Here is a 19904-nt window from a genome sequence, read left to right on the forward strand (position 1 = left end):
AAAGATGGTTAAAGTTGAAATGTCCGCCAGAGCCGGCACAAGATTGTACCGGGCCTTAAGCAGATTTTAATAAGGGGGGCTTCTACTTCTTAGCCCCTTCAGCCGCTGCCCACAGTTTTAAGGAGGGTCCTCTGTACTCAAAGGTCGTGTTTTCCAGTTACCAGTTAAAAAAAAGGAAGACCCTAAAGTTAGTACTCCGACTAGTAAAGTTTTGCATCCAGTGTGGAGGTTTTCCCCCCAGAAACCTTCTAAGCCGGATCCACCAGCAGCCTACTAATGTTTTCATGTTAAAACATTTTTTTAAAAGAAGACGTGAAAATATGATGAGGTAATTATGTGTTATTGGAAGACATTGTTGACAATACACGAACTAGAGTCTTAAAAAGGCAAACACAATAAATGTATTGAGCTCAATAAATGTAATTTATTTTGCACTTCAGTTAAATCCTAATTAAGTAATCAACCGGCGGCTCTGGAAAAAGCTATGTAAAGCTGGCCACATTTGAAACAAAGAAATGAAAAGAAATACTGTCTAAAATGAACAATGACAAATAAGCATATTTGTATTGTTAACTAAATATTGTAGGGTTCACAATTTAGGTTTTTATAGCATTAAGTTTTTGTGTGTTTTCTAAATTCTACCTTTTTGTTTAAAGGACCTACCTTTCTGTTTTGAGGTGCCTTTGCAGAACAGGTGTGCCTGTCCCAAAACTGATGCGATCCTTCTAGTCCGAGGGAAACCCTGAATGTGGCTGCAGCACATAAAGAAGTGGTAGATGTTGCAGGTGTTAACTATTTATTTACACTTTTAATGATCAGTATCTCATTAAGCAACTGGCTCACTGTTTAGAAAAAAAATCAAACAACTTGTTGTGAAATAAATATAAGAACATCCTGTTTTGCTAATAGCAGTTCACACCAAATCAAACAGCAAGTCTCAACCTTTTACAACTTGCAACTAGAACGCTCTCAGCTCGGCCGTGATGTCATTCCAACCTTTGACTTCCAGCGCTAATCGAATGCAGCTTCAACACGGATTCGGTTGAGTCAGGAAGGAGGGGACAAGTTTGGCTGACAGCTATTGGCAAAATTTGCAAATATATGTCAAGATGGATTTCACAGCAGTTCCCATGTGGATGAAAAGTGACTCTAGCTCAGGTACAAGCAGCAGAAAAAAATCTGTTAGTAATAAATTTGGAGTCTTCACTTAGTTAATCAAACTTCAGTGCCTTATTAAAGTGTTCACTCCTTTCGAACCTTTTCATACTGTGACTCTTTAAAAACACACACTTTAATGTGTGTTATTGGGATTTTCTGATATACCTAGGCCGGTCTTATTGCGATAAACAACAATATTGTTGTTTGGAAACCTTTTTCAATTAATAATGGCATTGAGAAGACAATCTCAAAGCTCAATAAACTTTAAAATCTAATTAACATTTGAACACTGAAACTATAAGACCTTTCAAATATTCAAAAAGAATAAAGAAAACAGGAGAAAACAAATAAAACAAGTTATGAAGTCGGTGTAAACAAAATTATCTTTCAAAAAAATGGTTAGTTGAGATCAAAGCACCAGACTGAAGATTTTTATCATCCAGTTTTTGGTAAAAGAGAAGAGAGAAAAACGATAAATCATGCAAATAGAAATGACTGAGTTTCTTTTAATTTATCATGCAATTAATTGATTTATTGTTTATTGTTTACCAACAAAGAGGAATGAAAATAAAAAATAATTTCCAGAATAATTCACCAATCTAGGATCTAGACATCTCGTTAGTAACTCAAATCCACCTGTTTGTAATGTAGTCACAGTGTATCTGCAACTGTTCTGCTTTAGCAGAACGTTGGTGAACAAACGGCGTCGTGATGGCCGAGGAACATAGAAAGATCAGGGTTAAAAATCAAACCAACCAAGTCATGGTTGCACACCTAATCTGATAAGTAGGGGGAAAAGAGCGTTAGTCAGAGAAGTAGTCTTGAAAGAAAAAGATTTCAATGAACAAAAATGACATTTTGAGATTTATGTCCTATGTGAGAGCTCAAGTGTTCTCGGGCCCTCCTGAAGATTTTGGGGTCTTGGTTCGGTTTACCTCTGGTTGACAGTTTTATCCTCCATTTAAAAGAGAAGTAAAATCCAGAAATTTTGTATTGTATTCATATGATTGGAGTATTTTTCAGAAACTGCGTATTTTATGTTTTGTTTTAAAAATCTAATAACATGTTTGTCTTATTTTTCAGCTTTTATTCACCAATGTGCTTGGGACTCCTACATCCTAGAGCATTTTCCTGAAAATGGGATCATAATAAACCTCTCGAGGATTGAGAACAACTGCTAGCATGTTGCAATCTTCCTCCAGAGCAGGTGAAACTTTACCCCTCTGTAAGTTTCAGAATAAGTTGCAGAGATGGGGCCTGGTTCTCACCCTCTGCGCCGCCGTCCTCTGGCTTCCTGAGGCAGCGGGGTCGACACTGAACTGCCATACGACGTGCATCTGCGCCTCGAACATCGTCAGCTGCTCCAAGATGGACCTGAGTGCCGTTCCCACTGGTCTGCCACTCTACACCACTGTGCTGGATCTCAGCTACAACGCCATATCTCGGCTCAGATCTGAATGGACTACTGTCAAGCTTCCGAATCTCCATAACCTTTTGCTCAGCCACAACGATCTCTTTTTCCTTTCCTCTGAAGCTTTTATAAATGTGAAGCAACTGCGCTACTTGGACCTGTCCTCCAACAAACTGCATATGCTGGATGAGTTTGTTTTCGAGCCTTTGGTCTACTTGGAGGTCCTCTTGCTCTACAACAACCAAATTTCACAGATTGACAGGACAGCCTTTGCCACCATGGTCAACCTTCAGAAGCTGTATCTCAGCCAGAACCAAATCTCCCGCTTCCCAGGGGAGCTGATCAAAGACAGGTATCGCCTGGAAAAGCTGAGCCTCCTGGACGTTTCGTCCAACAGGATCAAAAAGGTTCCCATAGATGACCTTAATATGCTACCTGCCTGGATTAAAAATGGCCTCTACTTCCACAACAACCCTCTGCAGTGTACCTGTAATCTCTACACACTCCTGGCCCACTGGTACATTCGTAAGCTGAACTCTGTTGTGGACTTCAGTGACGAGTTCACGTGCGTCCTGCCTAATTCGCAGAAAACCCAGATTTTCGATCTTAGTGGCGAAAGCATGAACTGCAGCACGTTCAAGGAGGCAGACGAAGAGGCTTTCCTGGAGCAAACGTTGATCCTCAGCTGTGACACCAAACACCGTGACATGATGAAGACCTGGGCGTTGCCCGGGACGTCAGGAGACAACCAGACTGCAAAGGTCCTGCCAAACGGGAATCTGCAGATAAGTCCGGTGAGGTACGATGACTCCGGGACCTACACGTGCTTTGCTGTGAGCGAAAGTTTTAATGAGACCATCTACATTGTGCTGAAGGTTCACAACTTCACCATGCATGGGGCTGGGGAGACTTTGAACACAGCTTACACTACCTTGGTGGGCTGCCTGGCCAGTGTGGTGCTGGTGCTCATGTACCTCTACTTGACACCGTGCCGCTGTTTCTGCTGTCCCAGCAAAGGGAAGAACCGGGGCGAGGACAGCATCCACTCCTCGATGCTCAGCGTCACTCCCACCCACGAGGACCCGGCGATGAAGGCCGAGCTGAACAGGCACGTTGCGTTCATCGACTCCAAAGACTTGCAGGGCCAGAATGGCAAGGTGAATCCCAACGGGGACGAGGACAATGACGACTTGGATGGAGAGGCTGGCTCTCTCATGAAGGGGAAGAGGAAGAAATCGGTAGCAGAGTCCATTAGCTCCGTCTTCTCAGACACTCCCATGGTGGTTTGAGTCGACAGTGACGCTAATGGGCACATTAAGAGCCATGATTTATTGAATTTAAACTCCTACTGTGACCTTGTGCGAGGAAAGGCTAGAGGGATGGATAGCAAACTTATTATTGCATCTGAAAGGGAGCTCAAAGCGAATTGTCTTGTTGTCAAAGAGGACAATAAGCCAGACTTTTCCAGCGTTTCAACCTGTAGCAATTACTATTCATACTGTGAAAGGAAAGGATGCATATAGGATGTGGAACCTATTAGAGAAGAAATGTGGTTGTTAGCAGCACTCAGGAAGCGATGTACTACAACCGATTGAGAATTGTAAAAATTTGCAGATTTCAAAAACAACATTTTACATTTTGGTATAAATGAAAACCGTGGTTTCCTCATAATTGTATTTTTAATGAAGAATTTGGATAGGCTGCATCATATCAAACAAAGACAGAAACTGACGTGACCAGGCTCTGAGTAGAAGTGACATTCACCTCGAATTATATATATACGTATGTAGTGACACGGAATGGCATGCCATAAAAACTATTACATTAAATTATATGAGATCCTAATGCTTGAGATATGTAATCAAGGTAAGAACATATGGATTTCTCAGAAATAGGTTTTTACCCTATTTTTTATCTGACCCTTAGCGGATACAGATTGATCCTGCTTTATATAAGTTATGAAGCCATATTTGGCAGCTATTTATCAATTACACATGATAAGTAAAAATTTCCTAATTGCACGATTGACAATTTTTGCGTAACCATATGCTGAAATAATTGTGCATTCAGTTTCTCCCTTATTGTTTCTTCACATCTGCAGTGAAAACCAGGCAATATTTTGACCGCCTCTCACAGGTAATCGTACGCAGTCGCCTGCAGAAGCACATAAGGTGCAGAAAGGTATTTTGTTCTGACAGATTATTAACATGTTGTCTCAATTCTGTAAACACATAGGTACTAAACTCCTTACAAGGACGGAGATGGCTCTGGTTGTCGTCCGCGGAGGTGCCAAATGCTGTTAAATTTTCTTCTTGGCAAAGTAACAGGATTGGTTGTGCTAATCCAGAGCTTAAGGCTCAGATGCTCAGATGCTTAGCTTATGCTGCATTATGTTATTTTATTCTTAAGAGAAGAGGTGCACATTACGGAAAAGCTGAAAATCTATACTTTTTTATTGTTTGAGTAGGCAAGCCTGTGTTCAGATGTGATAAATGAGATGTAGTTTGAAAAATGAGGTTCGGTTCGATCAATAGTTCCCAGTGTCACACCTGAAATGTAGCCTTTTTTTTCTCCCTTTCTTGCTAGAATGTGATGTTTGTTGTATCAGCAGTAAAGCATTGGGGTCTGAGTAACCTTAATGGTTTCCGTCTTAAAAATAAGCTTATGAATAATGGAGATGCAGCTGTACATTACTGGCAGGAAAAGCTAGAGTTAGCCCCAGCTGCCACAAAAACAAAATTATCAGGGTTTTTTGAAACAGATTGTTCAAGATTGTCAAAGTGGGGTTCTGCTAAAAGGTTATAAGCTGTTAATAACTAAATATCTTAAAGTTAGAATAAATCCAGACTAGTTGGTACCGCAGGCAAAGCTAACAGCAAGTACGAAAGGGGTAAACATGTCTACCATTTTAAAATAACTACAAAGTCAAGATGGTCCTAGCCATTAATGGAACCGTTTTTTAGATGTAAGACGTATTTAGGTTTGCATTTTGGCGTTCTTTAAAGGAGCATCCACCTGCAGGTTCTGTTTTAAGCTCCTACATTCTCATGCTTTGTCCTGTTAAAGTTAATAAATCTTTGATGCCCTGATGTCTACACCTGACCCTAATCTTGACATCTAATCTTGACCCCTTCCTGTAACATTAAACAGATGCTGACTTGGTTCTCCGAAGAAAAGTACATAAATGCATGTTTCATTAGGTACTTTTTTCAAACAGGAAAATAATTTGTTATTCAATACCTCATAGGTCTATTCCTATATAGATATTTATTTGCTTCTCTGTAAACGACAGGACAATGCAAGTATGATGATGTTTTAAAAGGCTATTAGATGGGGTTTGAATAAACCGCTGTGACATCTTTAAAAGTTGTTTTAAGACTGTGGAAGTTTGGTTTGGTCCTGACTCCTCTCTGTCATGCTGTTAGGATTTACTATTCGGTACCAACTAATCTGGATTTATACAAAATTAAAACGATAAGAGTCTTACCTGCAGCAGGTTGTTTTTTGGTCAGAGTAAATGCTGAGTAGAAATGGTCGGGCAGTGTAAAAATCAAGAAAAATCATTACTGATGCACCACTATTTTTTATACCAAAACTTTTTCTTGACTGGAAACTTTCTACATGTTATGTTCTCCTCTATTTGTTTTGTAAAAAAACTGCCTAGTTCAGACAGGTTGTTGGATTAAACATTTATAAAATACTTCTTATTAAGGCCTATGAGATTGTCAGGTTTGGAGTTTCTTTTAAATCTGCTTTAATCAACTCTCCTTTTGGTTTAGCCATTAGCTGGATTCATGCTAACGCCCCGCCCATACGAACCTGGATACTTTGCAAAATAGAGATTTTTTAGGTAACAGGTTTTAAAAGTTGTTTTCCAAAATGGTTTATACGTTTTGTTTAAGATTGATTTACATTCATATCACTCTATCCTGACCGTTCAGGTGTGGAAGCTAATAATGAAGAGGGATGAGGAAACTATGTTGTTGTGGGAGACTCTTAAGCCCAGCATTGCTTTTGCTCCACTGCAGAGCTCCTTCTTTTGAATTCAGAGGTAGTTAAAGTCTCCACCTGCAATATTGCTCTAGCTTAGAATAAAATGCAGCAGACTGAGTTTCTTTCCTTCAAATTTGTCCTTAACTCCTGGAGACACAATAACTGCTTAAACCTCTTCAGAACCCATCTTCAAATATTCTTCAAATATCCCTTTAGATGCCCTTAGAATATTATTTAAACATTGAACGCCTTGGTTCATCCAGAAGGAGCAGTTTCATTAATCTGTCCTGGGTTTATGTTGCAGCACAACAAGGCCAGCTGGGCGTAAATGCTATTTTTATCTTTTGATTGGAAGAAGTTTGAGTCTGCCTTCCATGTCTTTCTCTCTTTGAACCAGTGGGGATCGATCATGTTATCGTGAGTCACCGTGACACAAAACGAGGCATTTTCTTTGCCTTCATCTGTACTGACAGCCTCAGTTCAGCCCAGATGTGTTTGCTTTGTTTGCGTCTTTCCCGGTCATTATAAAGCTGCCCTTTCTTAGGCTGGAAAGCAATCACTCAGCAATGAATGCGATGCCCTTTAAGAAGTCTGCAATTTGCCTGAAGCTTTCATCAAGCGTTTTCACTCCCAACTGAGTCATGTGGTCGCAAAGTGCAGCACAATACCAAATTTCCTTTATGCCTCTGACTTGTTATTCAAAACAAAAAATTCTAAAACAATGATGAATACATAAAATCGCATCTTCGAAACTAAAAAAAAAAATCAATTTACACATTTCTGGTGCAATGTTTTCTTACGCAAAATTCTTGGAATATTCACAGTTGCCGCATGCACAGCAGCATCTCCTGAGTGGGTGAGAAAAGGAAGTCACACTTGTCAGAGAGGTGGTGTGTGCGAATCATATCACTCTGTCACACGCTGAAACACCAGGTGGAGAAACAGACAGCAGCAGAAAATACCAAGCCACACTTAAAAAAGCTGCATACATAACCCTCACAGACGGGCAGCGTTTGTCCTAGAGAGAGAACCGTTTTAAGGGTTTTTCTTGTTTTTTGTCCTTTTGCAGCTGAAATGTGTGCTTCTTATCCATCATAATGGTGTCACTTAAAACAGCGCGAGAAGCTGAGATCACAAACTTATATCATGGCTTTTGAGTAGCTCGGCACATTAATCAACCATTATCAAGAAGGAGATAAATTTCCGCTAGATCCACTCTGATGTTCGACCTCCACAGTTCGTATCGTAGTTCTCTATTGCGTTTTGTTAAGTGCTTTTTGCAAAGGTCCTGACATAAAGGGAAAATCTCGGCTATTTTTCTCCAAAGCAAATCTGCCTTTGTGTATATCTATTTAAACAATATAAATATCTATCTATCTATATATATATACATGTATGTGTTAAGACTCGCATTCTGTGTTTAGTATTGATTAGCTGTGTACTGTTCTGATGTACTGACTGTATTCTTGTATATTCCAATACTGTTCATTTTACATTTTGTCTGCCTTTGTGCTAATGTTATCTGTTCCAACATCCAAGTCTTATTATAAATGTTTATTTTTAAGCAGGGTAGGAATTAGTTATTTTTTATTGAAATGGCTGGGCAAACAGAAAATGCCTGAACATGGTATCAAAACCTGCATGTAGAGAGTGCCAGGTTTCTTTCTTTCTTTTTTTTTTTTTTTAAATAACTTAACAGATATAAATCCTAATCGGCAGTGACTAGACTGTATGTAGCCTCTAGTTATATTCAATCAGTATTGGATTTTTTTTGTTCCTAAAGCCATAAGAAATTAAAAACACAGTGCTTTACTAGATTGTTATGCCATACGATGTAGGGAGCTGCTGGCAGGTGAGTGAGGGAAGTGGGAAACAGAGGGGTCCACTGAATTTCTGAAAAACAAGTGGGTATGAGAAGCTCACTAAATAGTAGATAAATAGATTTCCTCAGGACTGTGTAACGTCTCTAACTTGCTCACATTTACAGCATCTTTTAAGCAAAACCCTCAAACCTACTATTTCCGCACCTTGCAGGCTCTTTGCTCTTAAGATTAGATAAATCCAGCCAGGTTAAAAAGGGAAGAGAACGCGTTCTTACTACCCCGCTGCACATAATCATCTTTCATCCATAGCTATAAAGTAGCAATCAGCCATGAGTAGGTGAGGCAGAAAGCTTGTTGCTTTTACCCGAGGCCATAGCATAAGAAGGGAGCTTTAAGCAGCACTGAAAGCACTGTGTTTATTGACCACAACTTTAAAAATGATAAGGTTGGTCACTGCCATAAAAACTCAGAGGCCTCGTAGCTGAAGGATAATGGCTTTGCATGGTATGCTTAAAAGATTCTCTGGCTGCAGGATAGCTGCAAACTATAGGCATTAAAGAAGAGTAATACACAATAATTTGACATAATAAAAGATACAGTTTTACATCTTGTGTCGTTTTCATTTGTCTATAAATCATAAGGCAATTAAACTGTGATGCTAACTTTATTGCAAAGTTCTGATCTGCTTTGCCTAATACATAGTGGGTTAAATCTGTGGATTAGGTGGTGCTCCACTCATAGCACCATATATAACCCTTTTATTAAAATCTAGCTGATGTTCATACATTTAATATACAGTCAATCAGCTTTAGTAGATTGACTAGATTGAGTAAATGCTTTTTCATAGATCATAGCTCAGTTAAGATGCTCTAAACCATTGATCACAGTGTTTTACTGCCCTCTGGTGGTAAAACATGCATCGTACAACCATTAACGTTAACCTGCAACGATTTATAAATGATTCTTTATAATCTAATACATTAGTATAAATAAAGTAAAGAGAAGGAGATCAAACACACTGATTGTAGTGGTGACAGCAAAATCTCTAAGCTTCTCAATTGTTAAGGTCAAAATTTGAATAAGGTCATTTTACCATAAATCAGCCAAGAGGTGCTCTGAATTTCTGACAGTCGTCAAAACAAATAGAAACTCATGAAGAGTCAATATCTACTCCCAGAGATAAGAAAAGGTTGTTTCAAAGTTAGGAAATGCGTGCTCACTGCATAACACTCCCCTGCTGAAGGAAAAGTTGCATGGAAGATTTTCTGAGGAACATTTGGACTAAAAATGTAATTCTTTGGATCCTGTTACACATATTTGGGGGAGAAACCACACTTCATATCACTCCAAACACAGTGGTGGGGATTGGTGGGGGGGTTTCATCATACTGCACTGGCAGACATCATATAATTGGAGAAAATTCACTGTGACAATCATGACAAGAATTAGAAAATAAAACAGTGGTGGATGTTTTTTTTTTTTTCTTTCAGCAGAATAATCATCCTAAACAGATCTGAAGACTATAAACTGGTTCTAGAGAAATAAAAGTTAAGCTGCATGGTAGTGGCCCAGTCAATCACAAAGCATGAATCTAACTGAATACTTGGGGAAAGAAGTAAATATCGTGTCATCATGGACGGACATTGTGTTGAAGGCGGAGTGTCAGAAAGAGTAGGAACTTTAGAGACCAATTTCAAGGCATAAATTATGAATTTCTTTTAAGTTATGTTTGACATATACAGCATTTTCATAACAATAGAAGGCAGTTTAGTTACTTTATTGGGCTATAAAATGGCCCTGTATACCTGCAAAAAACATAATACCTCCTCTATGTAACAGAAAACCTGCCTTGTCCGCGCATTTACAATAATTTATTTTTGTGACAGAACCTAAGGTTGTTTGGCATCATTTGACTTAATCTGAGGTTCGTTACTGACATCTAAATTTATATACTGAAAGCACTAGTAAGTCCTTAAGCAATCACACTAAACGTTTTAAGCAGATAAAGCAAAGAAAAATGTTCCAAATAAGCATAATTCAACTAAACTGTGAGGAAACAACTACGGCAGACATGGGGATGAAACGCGGATATTGTTTTTTAGAAATTTTCAAAACGGACAACCATTTTCTTGGCAAATTAATCTTTCTTATTGCAAAGAGCAGGTAGAGAGGCAAGACAGATACAGACCGAGAGACATGAAGTGAAGTAAGAATAACTTAAACACATCTCAACTGTTGAAGCAATTAATTGCATTAAACAATAGTACAACCAAACACAAACACTGTAAATACACTTGCTTGGACATTTTCCAAAAAGACAAGGCGAAAGTATATCTAATGTAACGAGAATTTTTTTTTTATTTGAAATTGTAACAGTAAAATGTTCTTAACGGATTCAACGGAAACACTGCATTCAGCACAATATTCAGATGTTAGTCTAAACTAGAAATATTACCATCACTGTAACAGCAATTATTATGACTGCGAAAAGAAGAAAAAAAAAACTATTTGACCTTTACATAATAATCTCACAGTGGCATTTATATAATTTAAACGTGGGCTTCATTTTAACTAAACACATTCAAGTACTTGAACTGAAACTGGAAGTCTGATTAATATTCTTATCAGCCCTGAGTTTTGTACAATATTTAATTGCAGAAAATTTGCATGGAACAAAGATACTGTACAGTATCCTGTGAAAAAGGTGTGCAGCTGTTAAAGCAGGTTTTGCATTTGTACCTGTGTCATCTACAAACTCAAAACTCAAAAGTCTGTATGTTTTAGTATTACATGGGTCAGTCTGTATTAACACTTGGCTAAACAATAAATTTTAGTACCTCTTGAGATGAAATGACAAAAATTAAAAAATAAATGTCTGATTAAGCAAAAAAACCAACATAAAATTAGAATCTTTTCTGCAAAAAGTGCAGTCAGCTGCACATAGACTGTTTTTCAAATGAGGGAGCCATGCAGTTACGATGGCGTCGCTCCAGCTTCAACGTTGGCAGGCTGGTTTGTCTTGTGGAAAGGGGTTTCTTTGTATATAAACCAACAATTTCCTCCCCACAGGATGAGGTTAAGGAATCCAAATATCTGCAGAGGAGTTAGGACAGAAATTGAAAATTAGCTGAAAAGGATGCATGGTTTTACTTTCCCCTCCCTCCTTTTATAAATAATTTGTAATTACTCCAGAGAGGTAATACTTTGCAGAACTACCTTTTCTTTTCATTACAGCTACAAGTCTTTGAGAGAATTAATGTTTCTAACATCGTTGACAGTTTGGTCCATCCATCTTTGCAAAGCAGCTCAAGTTTAATCAGATTCATCTTCCTTTCCATTGTGGCTCTGGCTTCATGTTGTCCTGCTGAAAAGTGAACCTCCACTAAAGTCTTTAAAGATTTTTTTTTTCCAAAATTGCCTCGTATGTTGAACAAACCGTCTCCCCATTAACTCTGAGCAACGTCTTAGAACCTGCATAAGAAAAAGAATGAGGGTGTGATGCTGCCACCACCATGGTTGACCGTGAATTGCCAGCAATCTGTTTAGCTCTGACCTAAACCGATGGGAACATGTTCATCCACATGCTTGCCTTTTGTTTTACATGACATGTGGGAAGCTGCAAGCAGAACGTCTGACTTTTTTCAGGAACATCTTTTCCAGCCTCCCATTAATTGGACAGATTGGTTGAGTGCATAACTAATATTGCTCCTGTCAACAGATTCTCTCACCTGAGTGGTGAATTCCTACTTGTTTTGGTTACCCTGAATCTCTTGACTGCTTTTCTGACAAATGCTTACTTTCCCTGGTGTGTCAGTGAAGGATGGTAGTTTTGTGAAGCCGTTTCATTTTTCAGAAAGAAAATCCTGACCCTCTGTGACACTCAGACCTTGAGATATTGCTGTGCAAGCTAACCCTGATGATTTCTGAAGGAAACTGGTTGCACTCAATTTTACTGTTCGGTAGCAGTCTAAAAAAAAAGCCAAAAAAATGCACACAACACTTTTCAGACCTTTTTAAAATTTTGATTGAAAACCATGTTCTTCTCCTTTAATTCCACTTGACAAGTATGCCCAACAAAACTCACAGAAAAGACACAGTCGTTTGTGCAAAACATGGAACAGTCCTGTCTAGATACAAACCTGATTTTTTTTGTGCAAAGAAATGCCAAGTTGTGTTATAACTCACCACAGAAGAATTTAATTTGCCCATAGAGGGCAAAGCTCCTGGGGTGCAAGTGTTGTTTTGCTTGCAAACTTCAAGAACACGGGAAATAGTTTCAAAACTAGTGGCTGATTTGACATCAGTCAAGCCTCTAGCCCAGGCGGAGGATGATACGAGCCACAGGAAAGCCAAGGATGCAGTCACCAGCAGATCCTAGCGAAACAGCAAACAAGGAAGTATAAAAACAGGCTTAATCTTGTGTTTAGTTTCAGGGCCATACATAAACAAGCAGGTTTAATAAGACAGAATGGTTTTCCCCCCCCCCTGATTTGACTGAACCAATCATAACACTACAGAACATATCTGAGTAGCTGTTTACCACTCATTGGATGTGTTTTATGCAGTTCAAAAGAAAATAAGAGGAAGGCAGCTGAACACAGGGGGGAAAAAGCCCCTGGATTCACACATGTCCCAATTTTTACAGCATGACTGAATCTAAAAATGTCATTATTGCAAGTCTTTTTTTGTATTAAACTCTGTAGATTTGACAACACCAACTGTTTTAAATCATCTGCACTAAGTTATCTACAAAGATAAAGAAAAACACATGTATCTACACATGTTTGGGAAAGTGGATGTTCTCATCATAAATTAGGAAATGGAAAACAAAAGGTAACTCCATTTTTATGTAAAATAAACAAAATTGAAGTAAAGCAAACTAATAAATATAATTTTTTTTCCCCCTTTTTGTGAAAAATTGAAGTAATTCATTTTGTTTTCTAGTCACGTTTTAAAATAACAAAAAACAGCATTTTTTTTAAATATTCCTAGGCAAGAATAGATATGTGCTTTCATTGCTTTAAAACATGGAAATGCAAATTTAGATATTTGCTCATATGTTTTTCAAACAAAACAAAAACTGAATTAAATCTTGTTTTTACTCACTTCTATATCTGTTTCTTTTCTCCCATTCAGACTCCACAATCTAGTTGAGAGTGTGTTGGTTTTTTTTAAGTTGTGTTTTTTTTATGGCTATATACATTTACAAAATTTTCTAGAAGTAAACCAAAATGGAAACAAGCAAATCTTTAAATCCTGAACAATAGTCCAGAGAAGCTTCTCTAAGCCGATGTTTTCAGTAAGCAACAGATTCCTTCTGCTGTGGCCGAGATTCCTCACAGTCACCCGCCTCACTAGCTTATGACAACACAGCAACATTGCTCCTCCAGTGTTGCCCGTGGTGCTTCCTCACAGAAACGTTTGCACAACACCAATGTCCTTCATTTGCTTGACAACCACACCCTTCACAGTCCTTCACTCACACGGCTCTGCTACACTTTCTCCGAACTCAAGTAAGATTCAGGACGAGGGTGTAGATACAATTATTCCACGACATTTCTGGCTTGAGGTTTCTTTTGATCCACATTTATCAAGTCTGTTTAAACAAAGCAAGAAAAGAATGCAAGAAATCCATGCAAACGTACCATGATGGGACCCCGAGTGGATTCTCTGTACAAGTGCTGATAGCCCAGATACAGGATTAACGAGGCGGTGCTGTAGAGAAAAGCCAAAACCCCGATACAGACGTAGAATTGTGCAGAGGACGAGTGATCTCCGGTCAGGAAGTAGTTGTGGGTCGTTCCGTTGGGTTCACAGTCAGGAACCTTATAGAGATGGTCCATCAACCTTTGAACACAAATGAGCATTTTTTTTCTCTAAGAAACCACAGTTTTAAAATAACTTTGCATTGTGAAACGGCTAATATCTTCAGTAATTCTGTTGCAGTGGTTTAAAATCCTTTCAAAAAAGACACAAGAGTAAGCGCTGGAACGAATCGATCAGTCTCTGCAGAACGGAGTCCTACCCTTTCCCCACACACTGCTAAGCAAACGGATGTTGGAAAATATTTCCAGTCACAAAAACAATATAATGATGTGGAAATAACGTCCTGTCACGTCTTTTGATTTGGCCTGATTCTGAGCCGTGGAACACCTTCTTATTTTATTTTATTTTTTTATTATAAAAAGTTTGACTGACTGCCTGAAAAATATCCATGTGTCTGCTACAGAGTCAGGTGTGTAAAGATTTTCTCATAATATCTTCTAATGCTACAGCAAAATAAAGGCAGATATGTAATAGTGTTGAAGAGTTGAGGTGATGATAGGCGAGTTTACAGTCACATCCTTCACCTGTATTGGACAAATTTTCAAACCCATGGGATTACAAACATTATGTTAATGGATATCAAATATCGACACTTTCACAACCAATCACTGTTCATTTTGTTACTTGATCAGGGGGATAAATTCAGCCAGCAGCCCCCAAGAGTAGTAAAACTAAAATGGTCAAAAACAGTGAAGAATCGCTCAGTCTGTGTATTAGGAATAGTCTAGTCTCAGTCTAGAGGTTTATTTTAAACTAAAACAGTGTCATGTCTATTTGTTTGAGTTGTTTTAAAGAGGCAGTACTATGTGTTTCCCAGCCATATAGTATCATTTTATGGCACAATCGAGTAACTATGTGACCTTCAGTTGTTATAAAAATTCTGTCTATGTCAAACAAGACATTAGAGAAATTTTACTTCATAATTTAACACCTTGAAATTGGGCCTATGTCTTTTTGAGAAAGTCCTGCTCCAACTTTCAGAAAATCATCACTCCTCTTTTAACCCTTTAAAGTTTTGAGTGGCATTTCACTGAGAAGTAGCTCATACAAAGAGCTCGGCAGGAACGCAGATCCACCAAGTGTTTGCTAAACGCTGCTGGCTAGTCTGCAGGAGCTGACTGTGCGAGTCGCAGCAGAGGGTTGCGCTTTGAGGCAGAAATATGGAAACTGCAGCTCCGAGGAGGAACCCACCAGCCGTTTTGCACAGCTGAATGGTTGCCACGGGAGATTAAAGGATTTCTCAAACATGCATGAAATAATCAAAGCAACACTCCGGGTATGTTTCTTATGAGGAAATAACATCAGAACATGATGTAAAGCTAAAAAACTTTGATTTTACAAACAATCCCCCTTTAAATCACTAAAAGCAGCTAAAGTAGAGTAAATGTGAGTAGCTCTTAGACTACCACTGTTCTAAGGATTTGTTCCTTTTTCTACAAACTCTTGGCAATACGAGATCTGAGAGGTAAAGAACAGTTCATGGTTTTTAAAAAATTACAGACTGTGCCTTTAATGCAACAGGTTTATTCGTTGTTTCCTGTTCTATAAAAAACTCTTGTTACATCTGTATCTTTTTTTGCTTAAGATTTCAGTCTAAATGCTTTTTTTTTATTTTTTATCTTGAGGTAATCCTAGCAGGAAAAACTCAAAACAATCCCTGATTGGGTGACCTGGGATTACTTGGACGTACCTGAACGGGTAGTTGAATAACGCAGTTACTTCCTCAGTTTTGCCTCCTTTGCACTGGATGTTGAAGCTGGTGGATCCGCTGTAACCTCCAGTCGTAGCGAAGGCGAATATGGAAAAAACCTGTAACCACAGAGGGGAAAACAGAGGGGACACACAGTTGGAGGAAAGAAATGAGGAAGAGGGTGATGAAATGAAAAGTGCTGATCTAACGCTCATATACATGAGTGCATGCTTCCTCGTATTTGGCATGAAAAATGTTGACAGGAAGTCTCGATAACATGATTTTCAATGTAGGGCTCACTCTTTTAAAATAAAATAAAATTAAAGGGTAAAAATTGTGAGGCAATGGATAGATGAAAGCTGCAAATGTTTATATTAGATACTGCAATTATTTCTCCGCATGTTTCGCAACAACTGCCCACTTCCACCCGGAGCTGCAGAGGTTTGGGCATGATTCAGTCTGACATAAACCACGACAGTGTAACGCATTCCACATTGGAGCTCAAATAATAACTCCTCTGGGCGTGGGGACGATCACAAGACCAACTGCCTAATCAATTTGTGAGGTTTTTCTGGCAAGCAGAGATGAGCTACCCACGTAAACACACACCCAGAACCACACGGGCCATATGGAGCAGAAATCCTGTAAAACTCACCCATTCTAGCACACGGATGAACGCTAGAGGCTCCTTCAGGGGTCCAAAGTCGAGAGTGAATCCCGATGAGAGCACTTTCTAATAAACATAAATACAGAATATGTTAGAAAATATGAAGTAATCTGCTACCGAGGTGGGCTTATCGAGAAAAAAAAAAAAAAAACAGAGAAGGAGATCTGCTGGTTGAAAAACAAAACTTTTATCCTGGTTTCCTCTGAGTGTTGTGGCCCCTGATGTTACCTGAGCTACGGATTCCATGTTCGCTCCGAGGGAAAAACAGACTAATAAAACTTATCCGCTTCTTTTCGGCCTTGCAGCTCCGTGCAGGCTCCTTGTGTCGAGTCAAACTTTTCAGCGAATCGCAGTGGCTGACACGTGACCATAGACGTTAAGGCGTTGAGAAGAGGGGACGGCAGGGGGCGCTGCTGGGAAAGCGAAGAAATAAGGGGATTTTTTTTTTTTTTACACGTCATGTGGACTTGATTTTTAATCCTTATCCAAAACATACAGACTAGGGTTTTATTAGTTTTATTGAGAAGAATTTCTGAATTAAATCGGATTTAACAAAAACATTTCTTCCTCTCTAATGCAAAATCAGATTACAGATGAATGGTTACATTTGTGGAAGTGGCTCCAACAGATTCCTGGAGAAACATGAGAGTTCTCAGTCCAGAAGATACAGGAAAGTACTCTGTAGCGCTCTGGTGACCATAGCCTGTGATGAACAGCCACTTCGCAGAGGGAAAACGTTTTTTACACAACTGGTCAAAAGTTTTGAGACGCCTCAATTTGTCAAAGTCCCAGTGCACAAAGAAGTGAAAGCGACTGAGGCTAAAAATGAATCACAGAATCAGTTCATAGGTCAACATTTATTCTAAACTTTAGTCTCATCAAAGCTGCCACATTTTGCAGATATAACGGCTGAACAAACTTGTAGATGTTTTTTCTATGTGAGAAATCAAAGACTCTTTCGAGAGTTCTTCCTGTTTCTATTGCAGAAATGTCCATGAGTATGTGGCACTTGAAGGTTGAAGGTTGAAGGTTGCTTCGCTTTCATTCAGCTCTATCCAAACTCCCAACACCCAGCTTGAAGAGATTAAGTCTGGAGACTGATCTGGATACTCCATGTTTTCAAGCTTTCTATTTTTTTTATGAGCTAGTTCTGGCGTAGTTTGGATTAATGCTTTGGGTCATTATCTTGCTGTACAATGAACCCCTGACAAACTAGGAACCATTCTTTCCCCTACTTAACAGCGTAGAAAGATCCTGCTTGAGGAACCGAATATTTCAAATTTTCATTCATCACACCGTCTTCCAGTTTTCAGAACTCCATCAGCAGTGTTTCATGGCCCAGTCAAGCCTGTTTATCTCATTCTCACTTTGTAGCAATGGCTCTTTTTAAAAAAAAAAAAAAACTCATCCTGTCAAGCCTGAACCTGGAATTCTTCCTCTCACAGTTGAAAATTAGATTTGTTCACTATGACCACAATTAATCACCTAATCTGTTAACTCTCAGAAACTGGTCTCCTGATTCAGTTGTGGCTTTGGGTCAATCAGACCTCTTCCTGTCAGAGTTTTTCCTAGGGGACTTTTGATGGTTAGCCCCTTACCTGACACCCCCAAAACACCTACATGTTAGGGATCCATGAGGACACCGGTGTTGTCATCATGACAGGTAAGGGATTAAGGAACTCACTTTACTCACTTTCCTTTCTTTGCCTCTTATTTGTAAGAAAGGCCTACGTTTTTAAGTGTCACGATGGCCTCTCTCTCTCTTTCATTGTTACTTGACTTTTTTTCCCCCACATCTGGAAAGACAAGCAAAACTTTTTACTGCAGTAAAGTATTCAAAACTCTGCAGGATCTAAGATTCTCACCACAAGTCAGATTTGACTTTCTGCATCTGGCCGTCCTGTCCCACTTACGTGGGGAAAAAAAAAAAACCGCCGCTTGGTTAGACTGGTAATCAAAGCACCATGAATGAGGTCCAGAGTTTCTTTGTGGGGATGGGAGAAACATAACAAAAGAATAACTGTCTCTCTCCGCAGCACTCTGAAGCCATTCCTCTCGGCTAGGCACATAACATCCTGTTGTAAATGTGCCAAAAAGCACCTGAATGACTCACCGACCTCAATGCATCCACTGATGAGAAGTTGTGTTTAGCCTGTAGCCAGAAAAAAAGAAAATATCTGCACAAATGCATGAAACAGTCCTGACCGAAATGTGGTTTCTGCATCGTCTGTTGCTCAGACTGAGATCTTTTTAACTGTTGCAATAAATTGTGTAAATTTCTCTTATCAATGTGCATACTTATATTTAATATAAACTACTAAACTTAGCATACAGTATCTTTTTCATCTTTACTAATATGATCTGGTTTAAAATTACTGTAAGTGGGGCAAATATTCCCAGAGAAAGAATTTCTTCAATAAACCCACAAGTGACGGATTGCTGCAGATTCATTTTGACATGAACACACTTTTCCACTCAGCTCCATAAGACTAGCAGCAGCAGCAAATAGAAAACATTTGGTAGAACTGCTGGTCTGATGACCTTATCATACAAACTACCTCTCAGTAAAGCACTTCTAAGAACAGTTGTTCTCAGTTGTGATGACTGAGAGTCAGAAAGGACAGGAGCTTCTTAAAGACAAAGAGGCCAATTCCAAGGTGTCACATTACAAAGTCAAATTTCTTTTAAGCATTTTTATAACAACCAAAGGTAATATAGTTACCCGATTGTTCTATAAAATGGCTCTATGTGCCTGGAAAATACATAATGCTGCCCCTTTAAGTGGGTAATATACATCCATTTCATCAAGCACACATTTCTCTATTAAAAAGATAAAAACGATGTAATATTTTATTCTTAAATGTTGTGTTTTCATTTGCTGAAAAACATACAACATTGAAAACGTCAGTCCCAGTGTACTTAATCTACCTAATGTGTCTCACTCAGTAATTAAATTTTCAGAAAAAAAAGAAAAAACTTTTCAATATTATAGTTCACTGGAATGAACCTGCATACCTGCCCTGATCACTGAAACCATTTCTAGAAATTTTATAAGCAGTAACTGGAAAACAAATAAGTTGGGTGTGATGGGGAGTTTGTTGTTTCACAAAATCTCACTTGGAAAAAAAAATACTACTACTGGTTTTACTGGTTTTGTTGCTTTGATAGAGGCTAGAATATATGTAATGTCAGACATTTATACATGCTCAGAACTGGGCTGAGGCATGAGCGAACTGAGCCACTGCTGGCACCCAGACCATCAAGAGACCCAACCCTCCTGTTTGACTATTGGAAACGATGGTTTCGGGAAGCTTATTTGAAAGATTTTAAATTGTT

At 38.8% G+C, this 19904-nt stretch overlaps 2 protein-coding genes across 2 annotated transcripts; one reads left to right on the forward strand and one right to left on the reverse strand.

Annotated features, from left to right (window-relative positions):
- Positions 1–631: 631 nt before the first annotated feature.
- amigo1 (adhesion molecule with Ig-like domain 1) lies at positions 632–8989 on the forward strand. The gene is made up of 2 exons (XM_032572956.1): positions 632–785; positions 2242–8989. Exon 2 carries the CDS (start codon positions 2341–2343, stop codon positions 3856–3858), a length of 1518 nt encoding a protein of 505 aa, XP_032428847.1. The 5' UTR covers positions 632–785; positions 2242–2340; the 3' UTR covers positions 3859–8989.
- A 1474-nt stretch (positions 8990–10463) lies between these two features.
- On the reverse strand, positions 10464–16932 carry sypl2b (synaptophysin-like 2b). The gene is made up of 6 exons (XM_032572968.1): positions 16797–16932; positions 16557–16634; positions 15902–16020; positions 14031–14232; positions 12571–12759; positions 10464–11478 (listed from the first exon to the last, which is right to left on the reverse strand). The coding sequence occupies exons 1-6, from the start codon at positions 16812–16814 to the stop codon at positions 11359–11361; spliced, it is 726 nt and encodes a 241-aa protein (XP_032428859.1). The 5' UTR covers positions 16815–16932; the 3' UTR covers positions 10464–11358.
- Positions 16933–19904: the final 2972 nt, after the last annotated feature.

The sequence above is a fragment of the Xiphophorus hellerii genome, chromosome 1, assembly GCF_003331165.1.
Source record: "Xiphophorus hellerii strain 12219 chromosome 1, Xiphophorus_hellerii-4.1, whole genome shotgun sequence".
Lineage (NCBI taxonomy): Eukaryota > Metazoa > Chordata > Actinopteri > Cyprinodontiformes > Poeciliidae > Xiphophorus > Xiphophorus hellerii.